The sequence below is a fragment of the Borostomias antarcticus genome, assembly GCF_949987555.1.
Source record: "Borostomias antarcticus genome assembly, chromosome: 5".
Lineage (NCBI taxonomy): Eukaryota > Metazoa > Chordata > Actinopteri > Stomiiformes > Stomiidae > Borostomias > Borostomias antarcticus.
Genome location: NC_140238.1, coordinates 16,688,172 through 16,712,742, shown reverse-complemented (window position 1 = coordinate 16,712,742; position 24,571 = coordinate 16,688,172). Strand labels below are relative to the sequence as shown.

Here is a 24,571-nt window from a genome sequence, read left to right as displayed (position 1 = left end):
TAGCTACCACCGCTCCGAGCTAGACAACACGAGCTAGATCGCACAACAGCCAGATCAATAGCCATTTTTCTAGCTGCTTACCAGGGGCATTTACAAAGTAATATTATATTAACCCCCAAACATTATAAAGATACACGCTACAGGCCGTATCCTCGAATTTGCATTAGGCCTATTTGGGAAAAGTACGATAAAGGTATAACGACGACACGTCTCCCCCGCGACAGAGGAAAAGCACCCTGCAGCCGGCCACGCAAGCTTGGAGGCTTGGGCTATTAGACTTATAGCTTTCAGCCAGCTACGAACAGTATAGACCTAGTTAGTCAAATAATTGCAACTGTGGGTCTTACCAGAAGACAGATCATTTGCACTGTGAAACCGACATAACATCCGCATTGTTCACCAGTCTAACGTTATTTATCTTAGTAGGTGTCCAACAAAGCCAGTTGAACACTGAAACGTTACTGTTCTGGGTTCAACATCTGTCAGTTGTGGTGATGTAAGGAATCGAGCGGAATACCACTGCAATAACTGATTATTGGTCAGATCAATTAAATCATTATAGCTCATTTCACATACAAAGGCAACACAATACATTTTGCAGAAAGGGGCTGGGGATGTAGCCTACATATAGGCTAGCCTACTGATCCTACTAATATGTGGCAGACTGCATGCGTAGCGCAGCGATTCAACATAATCGATGAGTTTGGAGACAGAGGGCCGTGCTCCAAGACTCCGTGAGCGCAGCGGTCAAGGGCTAGCCTACTCCGGAGTCTGGAGACTAACAGGTCATGCAGTCAATAGATCTCGTTTTGAATGTTATTGTAATGCCCTCTGGTTATAATAGAATATCGCTACTGGAGCTGTTTAATCCCAAAATGCGCAATGCTTCCTGAAGTTGGGTCGGATCGAGGTGCTGGGATGATCAACATTATGTGGAGCAGATGCCACAGTGATGATAAGCCTTACACAACTTTCAGAATGTTTTGCAGAATTACAATTATTTGGAGTTGTAAATTATGAAAGGAACATAACTTGACTTAATATCTTCACCTCCACCCACCCTGAAATGTAGTCATAATTTTAGCACAGTAGCCTCTATATGCGCATCACAACGCTGCAATACAAGACCTTAGGACAAACGATTCAGTACACAGCAGGTGTGTTTGATCAAGTTAAAGGAAAATGCTCGTTTTTGACAACCTGGACCTTATTTACGACATATTATAAGAAGTTTGACTCACCCAGATCACTTTTGTGTTGTTCGGAGGCCGGTAGAAGAAATTTAAAATCCAGCGCGAGCCAGTATATCCATGTAATCGCGTCGGACGGGGCACTGGGAATGCAGTTTCTCAAAATCCATTTTCGGCCGCTAAACGGTTGTTTTCATCAATCAGATTTCATGAATCGACAGTTGAGATTCCTCAACGGGAGCCATTGTTGTTTTGGTTTTCAAACACGGGGTCTTTAGCCTCTGTAATATGATCTTTACACGCCTCTCCCCCACTTGCTCCAGCACGCATGCGCACAGGCCAGCGCGCAGACTGGCTATTCTCCCTCACATTCTCTGCGCTACGATCGTAGTTGGTGCCGAGAATATTGTCGTCGTCATTCGTCAGCAACAATCCGATCGTAGCGCAGAGAATGTGAGGGAGAATAGCCAGTCTGCGCGCTGGCCTGTGCGCATGCGTGCTGGAGCAAGTGGGGGAGAGGCGTGTAAAGATCATATTACAGAGGCTAAAGACCCCGTGTTTGAAAACCAAAACAACAATGGCTCCCGTTGAGGAATCTCAACTGTCGATTCATGAAATCTGATTGATGAAAACAACCGTTTAGCGGCCGAAAATGGATTTTGAGAAACTGCATTCCCAGTGCCCCGTCCGACGCGATTACATGGATATACTGGCTCGCGCTGGATTTTAAATTTCTTCTACAGGCCTCCGAATTACACCAAAGTGATCTGGGTGAGTCAAACTTCTTATAATATGTCGTAAATAAGGTCCAGGTTGTCAAAAACGAGCATTTTCCTTTAAGATCTCAATGTGAGAATAAATAAATGACAAAAACCCGCACGGGTAGGACTACGTCTTTATTTTCCGAGGTAATTGTTGCGCATACAACATGACATTAAATTAAGACATAGGCTACTTTCTCATAAAACAGGGCGGTGTTGTAACATTTATAATATCATTAGGTGACATTGGCTGCAACCTGTCCTCCAGGACCTGCACACCTCCAGAGCCCTGAAGAGACCTGGACCTCAAGTCCCAGTATTGGAAATGTAGTGATCTGGCTACAAGAAAAAGGGGCAAATTATAAAAGCGATTAGTAATAGCATCGTTATTTTGCATATGCAAAACAGCATAAATTACAACAATAGGCTATTTATCAGTAAGTCTACATTATATCGAATTAAGTTTGAGCGAGAGATAATCGGGAGATTCTTGTGGAGACAAACTGACTTATATCCAACTTTGACTTGGATAACTATTGGCCTATACAACAAAGCACGCTCACAACAGTTATGGTAGGCTATCGCTTCGGAAACCTTACAGCACAGTTTGCACCTGGTGCAAGTAGATTTTATGCCAGGGAAGAGTACAGTATGGTGCACTGTGTTTATGCCAGGGAAGAGTACAGTATGGTGCACTGTGTTTATGCCAGGGAAGAGTACAGTATGGTGCGCTGTGTTTCTGCCATTGCACTGGAGGGCTAACGTTACCAAAAGCAAATGCATTGAGAGCTAACGTTAGCATGCTAGGATAATTAACACAGCTAGCTGACATTCCAAACATTAGGCTAGCTAACGTCAACATGCTGGATAAAGACAAATAGCTAGCTGGATCAGACAGCTTTTTAAAAACTGTTGCCAATTACAGCTAACGTTATGGTTCGTTTATCTAACAGTAGCTAGGTTGGCTACTCAGACACGGAGATCATGGTGAAAACTTCCCAATATGTATGACAACCACAAATACAATTAGGCCTATAAAACGTACAAATTATATAAAATTAAGAGACTGCAACTATTCAATTATTCTCAAGATGAGAAAGGGTTCAGAGCTGCCTTACCATGTTGGATAGATGGTGAAACGGCGCAGACAGCAGGTGCGGGAGGCAGACAGATTTCTGTTGGAGGCGGTGCAGGGGAGTGGAGAGGGGATTTTCAAACTTTAGGGTGACGTCAACAATGGGAAAAACGTCACGAATTCAGAGTATTTTTACCCCGAGTCAAATTGGACTGAAAATGTTACGCTTCCAGTTTCTCAAAAACGACAAAACGGATATATTTAATGTTTTTATTGTGTTTCTTCAATGTCCTATTGTGCAAATAGCACGTTCAAACTCAAAAAAAGTGAAAATGACCATGTTAATCCTTTAACTCCCCTGACCCTGTCATCCCCGAAGTCATAATATCTTTAGATGCTGAAAAAGCTTGAGTGGGAGTACTTGTATTACATTCTGGATGGGTTTGGCTTCAGCTCTGACTTTATAGCTTGGATTAGGCTGCTTTACGACTCCCCTGTAGCCTCCGTTCTCACCAACGGGGTGGTATCTCCCCCCTTTGCGCTTCAGCACGTCACCAGACAGGGGTACCCTCTCTCTCCCCTCTTATTCACTTTGGCCATCGAACCCTGAGCCATTTAGCTTAGACAGGAGGGGGGTTTTGAGGGAATTACAAGGATGGGCACTGAACTCAAATTGTCCTTATACGCAGACGATGTGTTACTATATGTCTCTATCCCTGTAACGTCCCTCTCTGTCATCACAGATGTCTTAACACAGTTTGGCAAGTACTCTGGATATAAGTTAAACTTCAATAAAAGCGAGCTCCTCCCCATTAACGCCCCATCTAAGAAAATACCACATTCGTGCTTCCCATTTAGAGTGGTCTCTCAGGGCTTTAAATACCTAGGGGTCTCCATTAACACCTCATTCGAAGAGCTTTTTTCTAAAAACTACCGCCCTCTTGTCGATAAGTGTAGGCTGGACATGGTCCGCTGGTCCTCCCTCCCCTTGTCCTTAAGTGGCAAAGCTAACCTAGTAAAGATGATAGTTCTCCCCAAATGTCTCTACTTGTTTCAACATTTATGTTCTAATATTTATGAAAAAGTCCTTCTTTTGTCAGTTGGATCAGAGGATATCCTAATTTCTATGGGCTAACAAACCCCAATGTCTTAAAAAATCCATTCTACAACTTCCTAAAAAATCAGGGGGCCTAGCCTTGCCTAACTTGATCCAGTATTACTGGGCGTGTAACATCGATACAATCCGCCACTGGTTCAACGATAAGGTTGAGACTGAGCCACCTATCTCTTGGGTCCGAATGGAGCTACAGTCATCAAAGCTTTCCCTTCAGTCCCTTCTTACAGCGCAACTCCCCCTGAGGATTCATAACATCTCCCGAAATCCAGTTGTCTCCCACTCGATTTTTGGATTAGACAAGCTGTCCATCCTAGCCCCAATCTTTAGAAATCATCTATTCCCACCCTCCTCTACTGACCTCACTTTTTGTATTTGGCATGATAAAGGCTTAAGGAAGGTCAAAGACCTCTACAAAGATGGATCTTTTAGTGACTTCGTAGAGCTCTCCAGCAGGTTTGATCTCCCTAAATCCCACTTTTTTCGTTTCCTCCAAGTCAGACATTTTATCCAATCCAAATATCCCCACTTCCTCAATCACCCTCCCGGATCCTCAATCGATGGCCTACTTTCTTTAGATCAGGCTCAGAGATGTTCCATATCTCTGGTTTACAACTCCATTGACTCCCTCAATACAGACCCGGCTGCCCAACTGAAACAGACCTGGGAGCAGGAAACTGGAGTACCAATATCTGATGACCAGTGGGATCAAATCCTCAGCCAGGTTCACGCTTCTATGTGCGTAAGACATGGCTTACTACAGTGCAAGATCCTCTTTAGAGTACACTATACAAATGCCCGCCTAGCAAAAATATTCCCAGATACCAGCGACGCCTGCAACAGGTGTAAACAGTCACCTGCTAACCACACCCACATGTTCTGGTCTTGTCCAGAACTAACAAATGTCTGGGGTCAAATATTTGACACACTTGGAACTGTGTTTGACATGCACCTCCAACCTGATCCTCTTATGGCCCTATTTGGAATCCCATCTCCTACAGTGTCTACTCTCTCTTCTACAAAGCGACGTGTCCTGGCTTTTACAACTCTATTGGCTAGACGTCTCATCTTATTTAAATGGAAGCATGCTCGCCCCCCTTCTCATAATAGCTGGCTCAAAGAGATCCTCAATCACACTAAGCTAGAGAAGATAAGATTCTCACTCAAAAACTCGAGTATATCCTTTGAAAGGACCTTGAAGCCCTACATCGATTACATTAAAGAGGCTACCATCTACCCAGATGTAGACTATATGCCCTCCCCCCCTTTTTTTACTTTATCATTTTAATTTAGTTGTTTGTTGATGTTGTATGCTTGTGTTGTTTTTCAGTGTTATTGTTTCTCATCATTATTAGTAATATTATTTGATTATTATTTATGTTATGTTGGGTAATGTATGTTGTATAACTGGGATTGTGGGTGGGAAGGGGTCACAGGGTGAAGAGCTTAAGCTGCCTGCTATTAACTTGGACTGTGTTTTTCTATACCAATGCATTCCACCCAATAAAAAGAATTGAGAAAGGAAAACATTTGGTTCACACAAATATTATCCATACTGTACACCACTGAGTATTTCATCAAGCTCATTTGAAATGGTTATTGGGGTGGCAGCAGCTACCTACAGTTGGTGAGATAAAATCCTGCTTTGACTTTTGATTTGATCACTCTGAATGTTTGGTTAAACACTGCCCTCCAGTGGACACAAGGTTAAAAACAGGGATTAGTCTTGCAGGTGGAATGTCTGCTGATACATTCCAAGCCAGAAATGGGAAATGGAATTGAGATCTGTTATTCAAATAATAGAATAGAATAGAATAGAATAGAAAAAGCTTTATTAACATTAATACATTTTTACAAATATCTTTAGGTTCATATAACTAAAAAATTGCAACTCATGCCTACTGCCTTCTCCAGAAGGTCCATTTCCAGTATTGCTATAAAGAAGTAACACTGCCATCGCCTGGGCACACTGCAAACTTCACAGCTGTGAGACTATTGAAACACTGTTTAACCTCAAGGCACAGAACCCAATGTGCATGCACTGCATGTTAGGGCATCTTTCCCTTGTGACACCAGCTGAGTCCTCTCACATGGCAGAGAGGACATTGGGGAGATGTTGACTCAGGTTTGAATACAGTTTGTTCCTTTCCAGGACTGTCCCAACTAGGGCCAATGATCAAATTCACGTCCAGCCTCACTTAGTCATGTAGGCGGCCACTTCCTTCTCCAGACTCTGCCCAAAACGGTGGTTGAGGAAGAGGAGCTGCCCATGGGGAAGCAGGCGGTTGAGCAGAACGTCAATGCGGTCACTCTTCAGAAGTACCTGGACGACAGGAAAACACAGACAATTAGTGGCCTGTGGCTAAGGAAGTAGAGCGGGTCGTCCAATGATCGTAGGATCGGCAGATCGAATCCCGGCTCCTCCTGTCCACATGTCGAAGTGTCCTTGGGCAAGACACTGAACCCCAAATTGCTTCGAATGAGCAGGCTAGCACCTTGCAAGGCAGCCATTGGTGAGTGTATGTATGTGTGAATGGGTGAATGAGGCCATTGTAAAGAGCTTTTGATAAAAGTAGTTAAAACCATTTACAGTTTACCATAGCGTTGATTAGATCATGAATAAGATATCCCCTCCTCCTTAAAGGGGTAGTTCAGAATGTTGGACATAGAGCCTAATTCACAACTTACCCATAATGTTGGTTGATGGAGAACATTTTCAGTTTATTCCATGCTGTCTCTCGCTAGCATTAGCGGCACGCTAATGCTAGTGCAATGCAACAGAAATGGCTAGCATTCAAAGAAAACTCACTTATTAATACTCCAAACAAGTAAGGAGTGCATTTCCCAGATTCAATTAAGAAGCAAATGGGTTTCCCAGATTGCTTCGAAGCCTAAGATGATCTTTCGCTAAGAAGGAGTTGTAAGAATGGTCTGGAGCGCACCTAACACCCTTCTTAGTGACCAAACGCTCACAGATGCAGCCGCGTCAGGCAAAACAATGTTACACTAAGCAAAGAGATATTAATAAAGTGTGCACTGTTTGTCCTTATTGTGTTTTCCCCCTTTTCCCTTATTTTATGCACCCCTACCCCTTTAGTGTTTAAAATTAGGGAAAACTTGAAAATCTCTCCTCTATGTAATATGGTTCCATGTGTGTAAAATGTTTTACCGTATTTCCCTCTAATCAGAATTGATTCATTTTATGCTGCTCTGTAGTTTTTCTCGCTATTTGATGTAGGCCTACTGTCTCCTACTTTACCACTTGTTGTACAGTATGCTCTATATATAAAGCAATTTGAGCTGCAGTCCATGTCTGAAATAAATACAGTTTAATTAAGTTTAACATCATGACCATGATTATTCTGCACCCATCCCACATCTGCATGCACATACAGTAGTTCATCCCCATCAAATGTGTGCAACTAACCAGGGATCATTATATAACGTAGTCTGCTCTGCATTAACCAATAGCTGTGCGTAATTGGATGTGATTGCCACTTGGATACACCTGTTGTCTGTCATCACACACACACAAGCAACAGGGAATTGGTGCACTGGGTAGCAGGCCACCACGGGTTGGCCATGTATTCATACTCTATCATGCAGTTGGGCCATGATGAATGTGTCCATTGTGGCGTTTTATTTCTAGCCTACCTGTCACAGGGTCTCGCATTGTCCTGTGCATCGGTGAGCTGTTGATATTTGGTGGGCATGGCTTCAACTCCTGCTGTCCTTGCATATCTATTTTCCCCATTATGTTTGTTGGGGTCACAGCATCATGTAATGTTATATGATTACATTTTATGTTGTCATTGTATTCTTTTTTTATCCGGGTTTTATTCAGGTTATTGGTCATTATTTGCGTCAGTTAGTTGATCAGACATTCTGCTGTGTGCGTATTGGCACTTTTGTGGGGGAACCACAATAGGCCTGTATGTAACGTTTTCATATTTTAAATGGGCAATGCGAGCAAGGCTATTTAATTAATTTAGCACATTACATAAACATTGCAAATTAATAGGACATAACGTTATCCTACATAGAATAGTAGGCACAACAGCAGGGGAATGGGAGATGTGTGGATTCAGCCCACAATTAGTATTATAATCGCGTTCGGGCGCCTCGTTTCCCGCGTGTTAATTTTTAGCTTTATTTTATTGATGGGAGTGAGTAGGACGCCACTTGTTACATCAAAACCTAATTTGGGAGAATGTAATTATGTAGAACATGGATTCCCAAACTCCATCAATGTGGGCCTCCCCTCTGAAAACAGTGACACACCCGTGCCCCCCCAACCCCCCAAATTTGTCCCTTATGCAAGGCAGCGTTAGCTAGCCCATAACGTTAGACAGCTAAGTTAGCTTGGTGGCACCTGCTGCTAGTTAACGTTATGACGTTTTCGCACAATACATTCATGCCTGTGGGGGGAGGCTCTCTCTGCATTATCCAAAAATGTAGTATACATCTATCCCATTATTTATTTAGATCTTCTGACCTTTAAAATCACCTTTCATTCATAAAAACCATAGACATTAAAAAAATAAAAAACATGGTTTTCCTTATTTTTTTTCCGACCATCCCTCCGCACCTCCCCTGAATTTCTTTTGGGCCCCCCAGGGGAGGCCCGCCTCACAGTTTGGGAATGCTTGATGTAGAACAATCGATTAGCCTGGCATCGATTGATCTGTTTTCAGCACCAAGGTGGTGGACAGCTCCGGTTAAGACGCTTCTTACCAGCCTTCCTTAGCGCTGTCTTAAGAAGGGCGCTAAGAATGCGTCTGAGAAACACTACTAACTTAAGGCTCCGTCTTAGCTTACCTCTTCTTTGGAGAGATCTTAACTCCTTAAGAACGATCTTAACTGGGAAACGCACCCATTATGGGTATGTCGTAAATTAGGCTCTATGTCCAAAATTCAGATCTAGCCCTTTAACTCTCAACTACAATATTTTACTGAAAAAGTGAGATTTAGAGCACTGACCTCGCTCCCAGGTCCCAGCATGCGGAGGTGCTCCAGGCAGTGGCGGGTCAGGTTCCTGAGGGTCCCCTCAGCCAGGAGCAGGTTCTCATGAGGCTCACAGACCATTGTGAACCCCAGGCTCTGGACCCCCAGCCACAGGGCACTCCGCTCCCCTAAGAACGGCTCCCCTACGCTCAGCCGCAGGACCCCGCTGTCAGCCTCCTGGAGAGCCACCATCTCCTCTCCCAGCACTGTCTCCACCAAAACCCGCCCTGCTGCCTCTCTGGACAGGGTGACAGCGCTCCGCACCTGCCTGGGAGAGGGACGCGAGATACAGATATCGTGTTACTGAGCACTTCAAACGGATGCAATCACTTCAGCTCGGATGTCAATTCTACATTTAGCAACGGTCCGCACAATGACAATGTTGCCGCTGCGAAGGCAGGATGTAATTAGCCGGCCAAGCCGTTGACAGCCGCTTTACCTGGCCACAACAGCCAGCTTCTCTTTCTGAAGAAGACGTCTCTGCTCCTGGCTGAGTTCGCTCTCCCGGGCGGTCAGCGCGCTTTCCTCCGGTCCAAAAACACGGCAGTACAGCACGCGGCTGTCTCCAGGCGCAAGGGCACTGACCGGGCAGATGGTGTGGATCAGGAAGCACTGCACCATGATGCTGTCATGGGTGAACAGCGATATTCTGACGACCGCGGTGATCGTTTTCTTCGGTTTTCTAGTATTACAGGTGTTTTGTCTGTCGATGGGTGTTGTTTTGCTTCCGCGTTGATCAGGTGACCAGGAATAATCGCTATGACGTTGAAACACCAGATGGCGATAATGTCTTGGAAAATATAATTTCTATCAGAAACAAACGATGTGTAAACATTACCTCCCAATATGACACAATTCAATATGATCATGAGATACAGGGACTCTAAGTTGCCTTTTTTAGGGTTTAACTCCGAGATTATAACTGTACTATGATTCAGATATTAGATATATCTACAGTTGAATGGAAAGAACGACTACTTGGATGAGCATAGGGGTCACACTCAGGTTCTTAGCTTCTTACTCTGTGAGATCTTGTCCTGGGAGCTGGCCCAAGGAGCAGCACTATGAGCAAACCTGGTCAATTCATTATGAGTAGATCGGCTACCAGGAGCTAGAGATGGGATTTATGGCTCTTTGAAGGGAGCCGGATCTTGAGGATCCGTTTCTTTCAAAGAGCCGTTCAAAAGACTGGCTTATTTTTATATTTATTTATTTTTAAGAAGCCAGCCTTGGGGTGACCCATTTTATCTGGGAAATAATAACTGGGAGGAATGATAGGGTAATATTTGGATCAGAATCATTCAAACTTAGACCTCCAATATATATTCTATTGGCGGTATATTCTGAAATAATGATTAGGCTATGTAATTTCATTTGGTAATGGCTTGTGTGGACATTTGTGGTAAACATTCCACAGGGTGGCGCCACATGCCTCTGTTTTGACAGCAAGATCATTTTGGGGGATTTACCCATTGTATAAAATGTGTTTGTGTGTAGCCTAAATAAACATGTTATTCACGCACAGTGAAGTAGGGAGGAGCTTGAGTGAAAAAAGAACGGCTCCCACAACTGCGAATCGGTTCCCATCGTTCGTTTTAAAGAGCCGTTCAAAAGAATCGGATCGTTCGCGAACGTCACATCACTACCAGGAGCTGTGCAACGTCAGCGAGCCTGACGGACACGTGTGACCTGTAAGACTGCCGGAGAGTAAAGGCCGGTGCAAATGGCAGCCCTCCAAAAGGGCTGCCTTAAGGCCTCAGACACACAGGCACAGCTGCCAGTGGAACAGCTGCCAGTCATGCTTCTATGGCAAGCCGTTTTAACATTTATTAAGTAGACTGGATATTCGTTGCTGATATCTGCAACATAATTTTGCCTAGTAAAAACTCTGATTCAGGATATCTTTAATTATGTTTTGACTAGGCAAAACTCTAATTTTAGATATCTGCAAGGTCATTTCGCCTAGTAGATTCAAACTACTTTTGCCATTCATGTGTATAGGGTACGTCATTACAGATATCTAGCCTACAATTCAGTTGCGGATATCCACAATGTGAATTGCGGATATCTATAACTGAATTATGACTAGGTGTAATTCCAGTTTCAGATATCTACAATTTAATTCTGACTAGTCATAATTCCAGTTCAATATATCTTTAATTCCCTTTAATTCAAGATATCTACAATGTCATTTTAAGATAGGCCTATCTTAAATTAAGTTTAAGATATCTTGAATTAAGTTGTAGATATCTTGAATTGGAATTATGACTAGTCAGAATTAAATTGTAGATATCTGAAACGGGAATTACACCTAGTCATAATTCAGTTAAACTGAATTGTAGATATCTGTAATGACGTACCCCATACACATGAATGGCAAAAGTAGTTTGAATCCACTAGGCGAAATGACCTTGCAGATATCTAAAATTAGAGTTTTGACTAGTCACAACTGAGTTATAGATATATCTAACTGTCGTTTTGACTAGTCAGATGACGTTATAGATATCTTGAATAAAAATTCGGACTAGTCAAAATGTGATTATGACTAGTCAAAAAAAGGTTGTTGATATTTGTAATGTTAATTCCGGATATCAGGTCTAGTTAATAAATGTTAAAACGGCTTGCCATATGCTCAGAGCTGAGAGGCCCAACTCCCCTCACAGACATATCAAACAAGAGGACAGGGGACAGGAAGAAATAAAACTTTCACACACCCTGAGTTCACTCACACTGACACTACTCAGTCAAAAACAGAGAGGGCGGAGGCTAAAATACGGTTGGTGTTTATTGTTGTAATCCTACACTTCAGTGTGTAGTTTACATTACATTACATTATAACTGCATGAAATGTATAACATAACGTTTGGCTGAATTAACTGGAGAAAAAGATGGGAGGCCCATCTGTGGACAACCCACTGATGAAAAGCAAATGGATTATGTTTAGGATTTAAGGCCATTTTTTATTAAAGCATTATGGAACGAGAACTCCGCTGCGCGTCGTGCCACTCCCGCTAGCTGTGGCGATATCCGTGACATCCCACGGCTTCGAGTTCCATAATGCTTTTATACAACGGTTTCCACATTTATCCGTCAATATTTCAAAGAAAAAAAGAAAGACAATACGAACTTTAAAAAGTATTTTTAATGGAACAGGAACAATATGTGTTAATCATTTGCGGATACTTCAGCTGAAAAAGGGAACGTTGCCAGGCAACGACAATGCTACAGCAGATCTTTGTAAACATTGATCTGGACACTGCTACGGCTACTTTTAGAGGTGGATTGATATTAAAAGATGTGCGAATATTCCATTTTAGAGGGGGGATATCGTGGTTATCACCACGGCTGGAATGCAAACTGACCAATAGAGACAATGGACCGGATCTATACCGTTGTATAATAACCTACCAGGTTTAGATCCATTGAGATTTAGAAAAGAAATCTATTTTTTTAAGAGCGACCTGGCCAAGAATGGCTGTACAAACAGTTTCATACACACACACAGGTCACACTTTACAATAAGGGTCACAAAAAACATGAGTTAACTGTTAATTAATGCTGATTTAGGGTTAGGTTAGGTTACTAATGATAATTAATACCTTAGTTAAGGTTAGGGTTAGGTGAGTTAACCTTAGTTAACATAAATAACATTAGTAAATGGTTCATAGACTTTAGTTAACTGTTACTTAATGCTTAATAATACATTAACTAATGCTTATTAATGTATCCTTATTGTACAGTGTAACCCCCCCCCCCCCCACACACACACACACGGTCAGTTTCTATAGATTTCACCCTTTAGTGTAACTTTAAATTCATTTAGAGTGAATAGGTCCTGGAGTTTAAGTTCATTTGCAGGCTATTCCATGCAGATGGTGCAGAAAACATAAAGGCCTTTTTTCCCAACTCAGTCCACACTCCAAGCATAGTGTCCTGAGACCATAACCCATAATTGCCATGTTCTCAAGTTAGAAAGAGAGATAAGTAACAGGGAGTCTACCCAGAATGGCCTTATAGATTAAAAGAAAAAAAAAGATATGGCCAATGGCTGGTGTGTTGACAGAGCAGGCCAATTGACTTTAAAATACAATATACATTGATGAGTGAGGGCTCTACAGTTTGTAACAAACCTTAAAGCGCCATATCCAACTCCAACATAAGGAGAAAATGGACTAATGCATTTATGTATAGCAGATCGCCATAGTCAATAACATTCTTACCTTCTTACCATACTGGTAGCAAACCCATGACTCATATGTGAACTACTATGATGCCAAATTCAAATGCACACCTGCAGACCAATCCATCAAAATGAAACTTTGGTTAATGAGCTCTAATTACCACATCCATTTGTAATGATTACCACTGCCGTGTCAGACCGTGTGCGTTTCTGTCCTATGACTCACATTTTTTTCTCTCATGAAACAAACCAGCAGCTGGGTTGAACAACAGGATGCGACTCTGTAGAGAGCAGGCAGCCAGCAAACCATGAGCCAATAACAGTTGAGACTTTCTTGTTTTTTTTAAACAAAGGAAATGTATTGTAACTTCCTCAATTCCCTTTAGCAATGTGACAAAAGTCAAAGTTAAAATCATTTTTATTTGTCACATACTCCATTCATACAAGTATGATGTGCAGTGATATTTGATAGACCTGAAAGGCCAAAACTCAAAAGTTTCAAAGTCTCAAAACTATCACATGATTGCAAGGACAGTGTTAGGTGTTTACTGTTTTCCCACGCCTGATTGACAAGATTTACAAAGACCACATGACACAAGTATCTCTGACCCCACCTCACAAAGATCACAATGTTGTGTCGTCTTGTTTCTCCGCCCTGAGACGTTCTGCGGGGTGTTTTGGCTCTGCAGGGCATGATGGGTGCAGAGAGGGGGTTTGTCAGCTCGTCAGAGCCGAGCAAAGGGACGGAACAGACACTCGGCTGAAGTTTTGTGTGAGGCCCCTTTCATTAGAATCCACCCACCTACAGGAATTTAGGCTGGAGTGTCAAACAGGACAGGAGTGGGGTGAAGTGGCGGATTAGCATTACTGAAGAGGATTCACCCCAACACACCCGCCACACTCATCTGGGTTCTACTTCCAGTTCTCGGAGAAACACACAAAGTCCCAGAAGCTGTTGGCTGCATAACTTGAACCACTTGATTAAGGGCGGCTGTGGCTCAGGAGGTAGAATGGGTCGTTCAATAATCGTAGGGTCGGCAGACAGCTCCTCCTGTCCAAATGTCAAAGTGTCCTTGGGCAAGACACTGAACCCCAACTTGCTCCAATGAGCAGGTTAGTACCTTGCATGGCAGCTGCCACCATTGATGTGTGAATAGGTGAATGAGAGGCCACTGTGAAGCGCTTTGGATAAGTGCAGTCCATTTACCATTTACGACAGTCTTCAGGAAAGGGACATTGCCTCAAAGGCACTTGAGGTGTTACTATAACACACGCAAAGGTGCGTGAGAGAGCCTCAGATATGGTAGTTACCTCAAAGACTAATTCATGAAAAAATGTTTGTCTATGTGCTGTATTGTGTTTAATTTTACACCCATTTGTTCCTGTCCACTTCATGTCATTTGTTTTATATTTTGTGTCCCCATGGAAGATTATCCAAACTGGGCTGAAAATAAAGAAACGGTAAAACATCTGCTCTAACAACAACTATGCGTAAGGATCAGTTGAGAATGAAATGGCAATTTCCTGGTTCAACAGTGACCCATGCTTTCCTATCTCGCAACATTAGACCTTAAATGGTAGAATGCAAACACAAGAGCTTGCCCACCCCTCTACATAGCCCCAGAGCTAATGGCAGCTCTCCAGGATTCGAAAGTTTGGTGGCAGGCCAGTAAGGGAGTTCTATAACCTCCTTCACTGTGGAATCCTCACGTGTTTATAGCACATGGCTTTTTTTCTCTCTCTCACACACAGACTGATGTGCTCCTGCCAGGGTACGTCAGGCTCACATGTCTCCCGCCACGGGGCCTCTCCCTCTAAAGAGGAATGTGTGTGCGTGTGCGCACACACGTCAGTGTCTCTGAATGTGTGTGTGGGCACGTGCTGGAACGGACAAACCACTCCCAAGATTGGCTTGAGCGGGAGGATTTGAAAAAAACAGGAACAGCATTGTGCAATAAGGCAGCCTGTCTGTAGACCTATTCCAACCTATTCACAGAAACATGCAAGCTGCAGCATTTGAAAACTGCTAATGCAGAGCTCAGTTAATGTTGTGCAGTTTTACCCCTGGGGATCAATAAACTACTACTACTACTACTGATGATGATGAAAGAGACTCATGACTCAAGTCAAACGGGGAAATCTTCAGTAGTTGAAGAGAGGGGAAAACTCAAACGGCAACAGTTAAATGAGATTTTATTCCAGCAACTCGCCCATAGCCAAGTACAAAAACTCAAGCCACCACTCAAACCATAGAATAACACACCACTGACAAAACAGCACAGAGGGAAAAACTCTGTACGGCAAAATCAGAGCATTTTAGATGACATTCTTGACAACCTGCTGACCTGCAGCATTTGAAAATCTCACTGCAAAAGTTTGCCAATTAATCTTTTGATGAAAAACAAAAGCAAGGCATTCCAATAGGAAGAGACTAACAATCTGTACATAGTTGTCACAAAAACATCCAATTAATCCATTTAAATATACATTTTGAGATGGTGGTCGTAGGGAGAGGCTTTCAAACCTCAAACTTTTAAATTTAGGATTTAAGCACACACAGACAATAGGAAATAACTCACTATGAAAGGCATTCAAAACAAAAAAAAAAGTATCTCACGGCAATCTAAAGGGGATTTAAAAAAAATAAAAAATAAAAGTGCGTAATAGGTGAAACGACAGACACAGAACTTTCATTCAGGAAATCTATCCAGTGAGGATATGACTTGAAAGTATGGGAACACCAGACTTGTCAGTGTTTGTCAGGATGGGGGTCCAGTTAGCTCTGCCCCAGGGTGTTGGTGAGGCAGCTCTCCCTTACGCCCTCTCAGGGACCAGACACTTCAGTGACTTGTGTTGCATAAGCAACAACAAGAGCTCCGACACAGCCTGCAGGTGCATCATATCACTGCGCAGAGCATATCAAGTAACACGTCTTCTAACTCCGTTACAAAACATGGTTCGACTTTCAAATTAAACATGGCGGCTCTTCGAACAGACTAGAGCTCAAAACGTTTGCATAGAAATATCAGACTTTGCAATCAAATGGACACATTTGAGGCAGAGCTGCAATCTGTTTAGGGACAGTACTTGGCAAAAAGAGGCCCTTGGGTCACCAACAGTCATGTCGTCTGGAGAGTGAAATGGTGTAATGGTGGTGGAAGAGGCCTCAGTTTCCGGAGGCTGTTGTACTATTCTCGGTGGGGTGGGCAGTGTTGGCATGGCAGGTGGGGGGGGGGCTCATAGCTTCTTCTGACGGCTGTACAGGTCTCTCTTGCTGCGTTCGCCTGCCCAGGTGCGGCTCCTGAGGCGAAACTTCCTCAGGTCCTCCTTGAAGTCCTCGTGGTGCATGGGTCGATAGGCCTGAGGCTCGCATTGGACCTGCACAGCGAGGAACGAGAAATCAATCATCTGTGCGTCTAGATCCGTGCATATAAAAAAAATAGTTAAAAAACAGTTGGCAAACCCTAGACGCAAATCTATACTAGCGTCAGCCATGGTCAAACTGATGTGGAGAATCGCTGATCTTGAGGTGACGGCTGTACCTGGAAGTGGGGGAAGAAGTCCTTGTAGCCGCCCTTGAGGATGTAGAGCTCCGGGTAATGGAGGTTGGGGTACTCGTTCAAAGTGCGGTCCCGCTCCCTGACGTAGCGGCACATGCGCGGGCCTCGCTCCGAGGAAAACTCGCAGTGGAACACGATGAGAACCCGCTTGTCCGAGGAGGACGGGGTGATGGGCGTCTTCAGGAAGAATTCCTCCACCTGCTCCTCGTGGTGCAGGTTCAATGCTCCCTGGGATGACACACACACACACAATTAACATCCCAGTCATATTCAGCAGATACCTGTGACGACCGGGTTCCTGTCCTGAAGACGGAGAGGTGTCACTGTCGGGAGAACGGAGCCCACCTTGATGTGTCCTCCCTCGAACTCGTAGGGGTAGCGGCAGTCGATAATGAACATGTGCTCCACCAGGTGACTGAACTGGCCGTTGAGAGCTGCCCCCATCTGAGGACCAGGGAAGCACACAATTAGTCAACGGAACCCTACTGGTCTGGTTCACCTTCAAGCTAATGCACGTTAGCCTGGTACGACCATCCCGTTCTCGCGAGCTCACATTCTGTTTCACTAACGCAGAACGGTCTGGCCTTTGCCTCCTCCAGAGCGATCATGCCAAAATCCAGACCATACAGGGCCAATCAGGGACTGCGTTTTAACTGCGGTCCCGCCCACAGTGGAAAGCAGCCCCTGATTGGTTCGTGTCCCCGCCGCTCGCTAAGCAAACATGGCGGCTCCCGAAGCAACGAGTGGTAACGTAAACGTTAGAAGAATAAACGCAGCTATAAGTGCAGTTATTGCAGAAATATACTTAATCACAACATTTAAAACAAGAACAAGAGTATGCACTAGCGGAGTTTCTCAGTGGAAAAGACGTTTTTGCCGTTCTTCCGACTGGATTTGGCAAAAGTTTGCTGAACGCTCATTGGCTGAAGATGTTTGTCTGTCAAGGCAAGTACCCCCTCCCACATAATCGCGCTCTTTGGAGCAAAGGCCAGACCGATATTGCGGAGCGAAGCAGTGAGCTTGCTAGATCGTGATGGTCATACCAGGCTAAATGCACGTGGGATTCTAGCTCACCATTTCTGGGGTGATGTATTTGAGGTCCTGATGTTTTCCATCCACAGTAGGTAGAACAAATGGCTGAGAAGGAAGAGGGGTGTGTCAATTAGTTGTGATGGCAAAAAGAGCATGAAATGAAACAAACTTTGACAGAACGTCCCTGCTCCTTTTTGTCCCCCGTTCTTACCTTGGTGAAATCTCCTATCAGCTCCTTGGTTTCATCTCCATCCAGCAGCTTCTCAATCTCTGTGTGACAGAAGGACTTTGACCTCTGGACCTGGGAACCCTAGAGGAGAGAGGCGCGCTGGTAAGCGTGTGCTACCACATGCTCCTTGACACAAGGTGGAGAGACTTGCACGTTTTGATTTGGCTTTTTTGAGGCGGTAATCGGGTCGGCGGTGTCGGGGGGGGGGGGGGGGGGACAGGACAGCTACTGACCATGCGTGGTGAGGGCTGGTTGTCGTCCAGGGGGTTGACGTGAGTGCCCGCCAGGCTGCGCCGCCTCTTCACCCTCATGGGAGTGTTCCCTTCCCTGGGGCACTCGGGGCGTTTGAGCTGAGCACGTGCCACCTGGCTGGGCATGGAAGGCGAGCGGAACAGCCCCCGTGGCCGGCCGTGGATCACGGGCTGCGAGGGAGGAAAAAGAGGTCAAACATCTCCACTTGAAACCGTCGGGAGGAGAATCAATCGAGCCGCGTCGTGGCCGTAGCCACGCAGAATCCGGATAATGGCTCTACAAAGAGCACTGCGGCTTACCGAGCCTTCCGCCGTGTTGTCGTCGCCCACTAACGGAGCAGTGAGCAGGCTGGCCATTCCCATTGGCATGTATGGATCATTCTGGAGACAGAGAGCACAGGACTGGTCAGACTGTGCATCTTGGTATGGAGTGGGGGGTAATGACAAAGACATACTGGGATTTTAGTGCTTTGACACAAGGCCTAAATAGTTTAATTAAAGGGGGGGGGGCACCAATAAAGGGGTGGGGGCGGTTCGGTTCCTCGAAGCTCACCTCCAGGGGTTCATCCAGGACGTCCAGGAAGCCGTCGTCTTCGTCGTCGTTCAGGGAGCAGGTGAGGGAGGAGCGTCTCAGAAACATAGGGCTGAGGTCATCGGCGCTGGGCCGCTGCAAAGGGGGCGGCGAGAGCTAAACGGAACATGGGAAGATGAGTATAAAAAAAAAAATCCACACATCACAATGGACCTGACCCCCGTCCCGAGTATTTCACTGTACCTCTATCTTGTACATATGACAAAAACATCCTTGAGTAACCAACAGCTGTATGCGTGTCAGAGTAGGGATGTGCTCTGTACCATGAGGGCAGGGGCTGAGTTGGGCCGCCGGGCAAAGGCGTCCTTGGCCAGTCTGCTTTGGAAGGAGAGCACGCGACACCTTGAGACCGGCTTGGTGGGCTTCTTGAACTCAAAGCACTCCTATGGATGAAATGATCAGAACAATGGTGGATTAAGCAGCCGTTAAAAAAAAACAACCGAATATGAAACTACTATGCAGCTGAATAGAGTTAATAATGTAGACATCTAGCCTCTCATGCTAGTGTTGAATTAACCTCTGGCATGTTCTCCTTGTTGCATCCAGAGGTGGAGGCCGTTTCCTGGGAGGCCCTCCGGCCAAAGGAGCCATAGCAATGAGCTGGTTCCTTCAGCTTCAGTTCCGGACTGCATTCCAGGAGATGTAGCTGGAAACAACAGACAGGAGGAAAGTCAGGGGAGGTTGCACTGCACATACTAGTGGATATTGAGAGCTTTCCACAAACTCTGAAATCAAACTGACTAAAATTAACTTACTGGTAGTGAATTGATTCTTCTGATTGGCATTTTCCTACAAGAAGAAAGAGGAAAGAATCTGCTCAGCAAACACGGACTCACTCAATTGGACAGGTTAATTTACATAATAGGAGAGGGAGACAACACCCCAAAGAGCAATAATACACCTACGAATGCCGTTATTGATTGGTTGGTTATAGACCTAGCTCAAATGAGCACTACAAATGTTATTGATTGACTGGTTATTGACAAACATGAAATGGGCTGCTACTCACTCATTGATAATTCCTCTAGCGTCCAGGATGGCCCTCTCAAAGCTGCAGGACAACAAAAGAGAAGTGATTATTGATCACAGTGGTTTAGTGATTAGCGTAAAACGTTTGGAAATTCCAAATGAGGTGGTGAGCAAAGCCAATAGCTTGGATGAAGACCTGGACGTACAGCACACAGTTCAGGCATGGAGGACAGAGCCAGGCAAATTAGGATGATGGCGTGTAGAAGAGACGCTCAGACAATGAACCTGGGTGTATTGAGAGGGCTAGAAGAACGGTTGAGCGAGAGAGACAGAGAGAAAGGGACAGCGTGTGGAGGGGCTAGAGGTGGTCTCTCTGCAGCAGTGTCCACCTGTATGCTAAGCAAGGGGGGGGGGGGGGGGGGGGCAGAGGGAGCTGTTGCAGGGATCTGCTAATCTACCATATGCCTGCCGGAACAAACAACGCCAAGCCTTTCTGCACGAGTCCTTTGTAAAAGGTGGGGGCGGGGGGCTCTAGTAAAAAGTAGAGGGGGCCCCCCATTCAATAGCTCTAATGCAGAGCTCTGCCGCGTCTCCGACCCCACTGAAAATGCAGGCCACGAGAGTGTGCCAAGAAACAGGGGGGGGGGGGGGGGGGGCTATCATTGAACATTTGTACCCGAGGTACACCCCCCACCAGCCTAATCTCTGAAGCAATCAAACAGCTGTAGGAAGAATGAATGAGGCCCTAGACCAAATGCTACAGCAAAGGCACTCAAGACCTGACGCTGGCAGATGTCTGGAGATTGACCCGGTGAGCCATAAACTGTTGAGATGCCACCCGAGATTAGTCAAGCAAGCCACTGAAGATAACAGCTGTTAACATTGTGGAACACTGCTATTAAACCCTACTAAAATAGTGTCTGGTTCATTAATATGGCCAGACAAGATCATGTCATAAGCAAAACAATTTCCCTGTATCAATAGGTCTCCAATGTGCCTACACCCAGGGGTGAAAATTAACTTTTTGGCTCACGGTGAGTCAAGGGAACTGTAGATGAAAAAATCTACCGGCCAAGTATATATTTTTTTCAGATAGCCTTCCCGAAATCTAGTCGCCAATTGGAAATTTTACCTGCATTTGGCCGGTGGCAGGTGTTAATTTTCAGCCCTGCCTACACCTACAATCAGAACAGCAGCTTTCAAATCCAATGCCAGAGAAAAGGAGCAAATCAATCACTTCATTGCAAAAGTGATCAAAGTGATTTATGATATTCCAATCTCCTCAAAAAATTGCAGGAACGTGTATATATATATAATCTTAATAATCTCATATACTAATCTGCTTAATGGTGATGAATGAGCTGCCAGGCTTAAGGCCAACGGCAGAAAAGCTCTGTTGAATCCAATTGTGAGGGGGGGTGATGCGGTGTAGGGATGCACCCAAGAAACACAGACACACAGGGATGGAGAAGAGGAACTTACCTCTCTTCCACATCGATGGGGTCCAGGGGAGAGGGGGAATCCATACCAAGGCCTGAATGGAAAGAATAAAAAAAAGTCTGTAAATTCACCTGGCAGCTTATTTCTTAAGATATGGTTGGTTTGCAAAAGTATTGGAAGCTATAAGAAAAACTAAAGAGAAGGGACCAAAAAAGAATCTGATTAATTGATTAATGTACTGTGCCAGGTCCTACAAATGTATCTTTAAAAGCTGGTTATGACCGGGTTCAATAAGAGACTACATCATAGTTTAATAACTGTTGAGGCTTACCGGCATCAGATGAGGTGTCTGAGGCGAAGGAGGGAATCTTCAAAAGTGTCGCATGCTTTTTCCTCTTGGGGGTATCACACTGGCTGGAAAGAGAAAGCAAACGCATCTATTGAAACACCTGGCTAACTTCTCAATTCCTGCCAATACTGGATTAGACGCCAATTGGCTTTACAGCTAAACACAAGTTAGCTAACGTTAGCCGATTAGCTAACTAACCAGCAAGGAAGTTGCTAACGTTAGCTATGGCTGGTCATGCTAGATTAGCAAGCTAACAAAGCAATGCCGACGTGCTATAAATAAATTTAGCTACTACGACACTCACCTTCCAAGCCCAGCAAGATTGTTCATGTTAAGGGCCAAATTGGTAACAGGGGATAGCACCGTCGCAGGTCCAGGGGAGAACAGATTCTTCATAAAGGGAGGGTTCTTGTTGCTCAACTCGGGCAGGGACAGCGATGAAAGCCAGGGGAATCCATCAGGTCTGCTCAGTTGAGTGTTGACGGGACTGTTATTGCCTGTTGCTTGATCCATTTTTCGGTGGTTTAACTATTCAATTTCGTATTGTCAAATGTATCTTCCCGACACACCAGGTTAATGTAGATAGCAGATGACGTTAGCTAGTAGCAGCTAGCCTAGAACCTCACATTTTGGAAGAATTTGTAGTAGGTATCAAACTAATTCAAAACATGCATGACGAAATGCTAGTAAAAGCACAATTAAAGCCTGAATACTGCTATATACAATTACTGCTGCTAAAAGTACATCGATATCCTGTCAGAGAGCTGCCCCACAGTATACCCCTCCGACAGCCCCCTGAAGTTCTGAAGGAAGAAGTATAGCTGCTCCTATTTATGTTCAAAATAGAAGCTCACGAGCGGCAATCTCTGTGACCAGTAAGCGACAGTCTTACATCCCAGACGTCCAATCAGAGCGGCTTCCCGTTTTCTCCTTTGTCCTCGCAGAGGCGAGGGGAGGGATTAAATAATCCGCGACATACTTGCAAATAAACCAATCAGCTTTATCGCAGTCATGACAGTAAACCAATAGCAAGCCGAGTCTACAATTTCGAGGGAGTTTTCAGGTCAAGTGTTTCCCGCGGAACATTTGAAGCGTCAGCTGAGACACACCCACGTAAACAATAACACAACTGTAGATGTAGCCTATCCTGACAGTCCTGCCTAGCCTGAATTGCCATTTCGTTTCACTTCATTATTTACTTAATCGCATTTCGAAAATTAAAGTGGGTATCTGATTCAGGAGCAGGATAGTGGATCATCATTACCATGCAATAATGTAGGCTAATATATTTCAACTCGCAGAGCTTATTAACTTTTCAATAGGCCTACCTTATGCATCTCTCCATCAAACCTGGGTGGTAGATATCATCCCTACCTTCCTCCCAGCTCCCACAACAGTGTATTGATTCAAAAAGCAATAGGTCGACAATTTAAGGAATAAGCCTACAAGGCTTAAGTTTGCTATAAGTTTTGTCTCAACATACGCCATATAAAGATAAATGCAACAGCAGGCTATTCCTTTTGTGTAGGGTATGGTACAGATAGCCTAGCATGTTCCTCAGTTGTCCCATGCTTGCCGAATGAATCAAACAAATGCTTAGACTATAGCCATGCATGGACTTAATAACATCAGCTCTGATGCATTTAGTTATGTTTAATCTAACTTGCCCAGAGTTTGGCCTACTTGAAATAAGCCACTCATTGTTGCCACCATAGCACATTGAACCCTGTTGTCTGTGTATGCCATGGCAACCTAGTTGACTACCCCCACTGAGGGACAAAGGTTTGGTGTTTAAACCACTTCCAATGAGGGTCTCTGCAAATGACCCTGTCTCCTCACTGTCCTGTGGCTGAAATCAGTAGTTGATGTAATCATCATCACACAGTTTATATATGGATATATCATTAACCGAATCTCTACAGACAGAGGGAAAATAGGGCCAGAAAGCTGGTTTTGTGGATAAGTATTACATAATAATAATAATAATAATAATAATAAAGCAATAATTATAATAATATTTATTATTATTATTACAGTTTTATTATTTTTTATTGAGGTAGTGTTACATAGATTCTCAATTCATGTTATCCTGAATCACTTGAATATTGTATTCATACAGAAATACTACAGGGATAGCAAACAACAGCAGAAACTATACAGCAACATAAGTTGCCTTATATCCTGAAAGACTTGGTCCTGAGTCCTAAAAAACTGATCACACCCCATAGGTCTGGTTCTGCATGACCCCTAGTTTCTCCTCAGGCTGGTACATATGCTCTTCTAGGTACAATCAGGTTTGCCAAAATGTGTCAAACCTATAAATTAGGAAATGGATATTGCAAAACCTATAATTATGGTGATGAGATCATATTCATGTCATATGGGAACTACTGTACTAGTACCTGTAAAATAACCATTGTCCATACTTTAGGATTAGTATGAGAACATGTGTAGTGCAGTTCATTGGTGTGGTCTTATAGTTTAGCAAAAAATCAATGTGATTGACGTCTTGAATCCTGATGAGGGTTAATGAACTTCACTGTAGAATAACAAGACAGGGCTGTGGATCAAGCCTCCCTACCCCACATCTGAGAAGAACAGGAACAAAAGCTGGTGAATTGACTCGCCTTGAATTTATTTAACACCTCCAGTTCTCACAGAGCCTGCCCCCGCCACCACTAACACAGACTTGTTACACACGCACACACACATGCGAGCGCACACACACATGCACACACATGCGCACGCACACATGCTCACACACACACGCACATACGCAGTATCATACACATAAGGAAACCAGTATATGCCCAACAACTGGCAAA

General features: G+C 44.3%; 2 protein-coding genes across 2 annotated transcripts; both read right to left on the bottom strand.

The window, feature by feature from the left end:
* Positions 1 to 6,033: 6,033 nt before the first annotated feature.
* ap5s1 (adaptor related protein complex 5 subunit sigma 1) lies at positions 6,034 to 9,870 on the bottom strand. The gene is made up of 3 exons (XM_084438581.1): positions 9,584 to 9,870; positions 9,121 to 9,412; positions 6,034 to 6,463 (listed from the first exon to the last, which is right to left on the bottom strand). The coding sequence occupies exons 1-3, from the start codon at positions 9,763 to 9,765 to the stop codon at positions 6,335 to 6,337; spliced, it is 603 nt and encodes a 200-aa protein (XP_084294707.1). The 5' UTR covers positions 9,766 to 9,870; the 3' UTR covers positions 6,034 to 6,334.
* Positions 9,871 to 16,561: 6,691 nt separating this feature from the next.
* On the bottom strand, positions 16,562 to 22,259 carry cdc25b (cell division cycle 25B; the record flags this gene model as incomplete). The annotated part of the gene is made up of 15 exons (XM_084438973.1): positions 16,562 to 16,702; positions 16,867 to 17,112; positions 17,230 to 17,328; positions 17,959 to 18,021; positions 18,128 to 18,226; positions 18,379 to 18,567; positions 18,697 to 18,777; positions 18,950 to 19,084; positions 19,252 to 19,371; positions 19,506 to 19,634; positions 19,744 to 19,777; positions 19,998 to 20,039; positions 21,440 to 21,491; positions 21,729 to 21,811; positions 22,051 to 22,259. 15 exons carry the CDS (start codon positions 22,257 to 22,259, stop codon positions 16,562 to 16,564), a joined length of 1,722 nt encoding a protein of 573 aa, XP_084295099.1.
* Positions 22,260 to 24,571: the final 2,312 nt, after the last annotated feature.

What these genes read in the sequence shown, in the direction of transcription:
- ap5s1 (XM_084438581.1), bottom strand. Translation starts at nt 9,765, where the DNA reads ATGGTGCAGTGCTTCCTGATCCACACCATCTGCCCGGTCAGTGCCCTT. An exon ending in AAGCTGGCTGTTGTGGCCAG is followed by an intron (nt 9,413 to 9,583) that starts GTAAAGCGGCTG and finishes TCCCTCTCCCAG; the next exon opens with GCAGGTGCGGAGCGCTGTCA. An exon ending in TGCTGGGACCTGGGAGCGAG is followed by an intron (nt 6,464 to 9,120) that starts GTCAGTGCTCTA and finishes CCTGTCGTCCAG; the next exon opens with GTACTTCTGAAGAGTGACCG.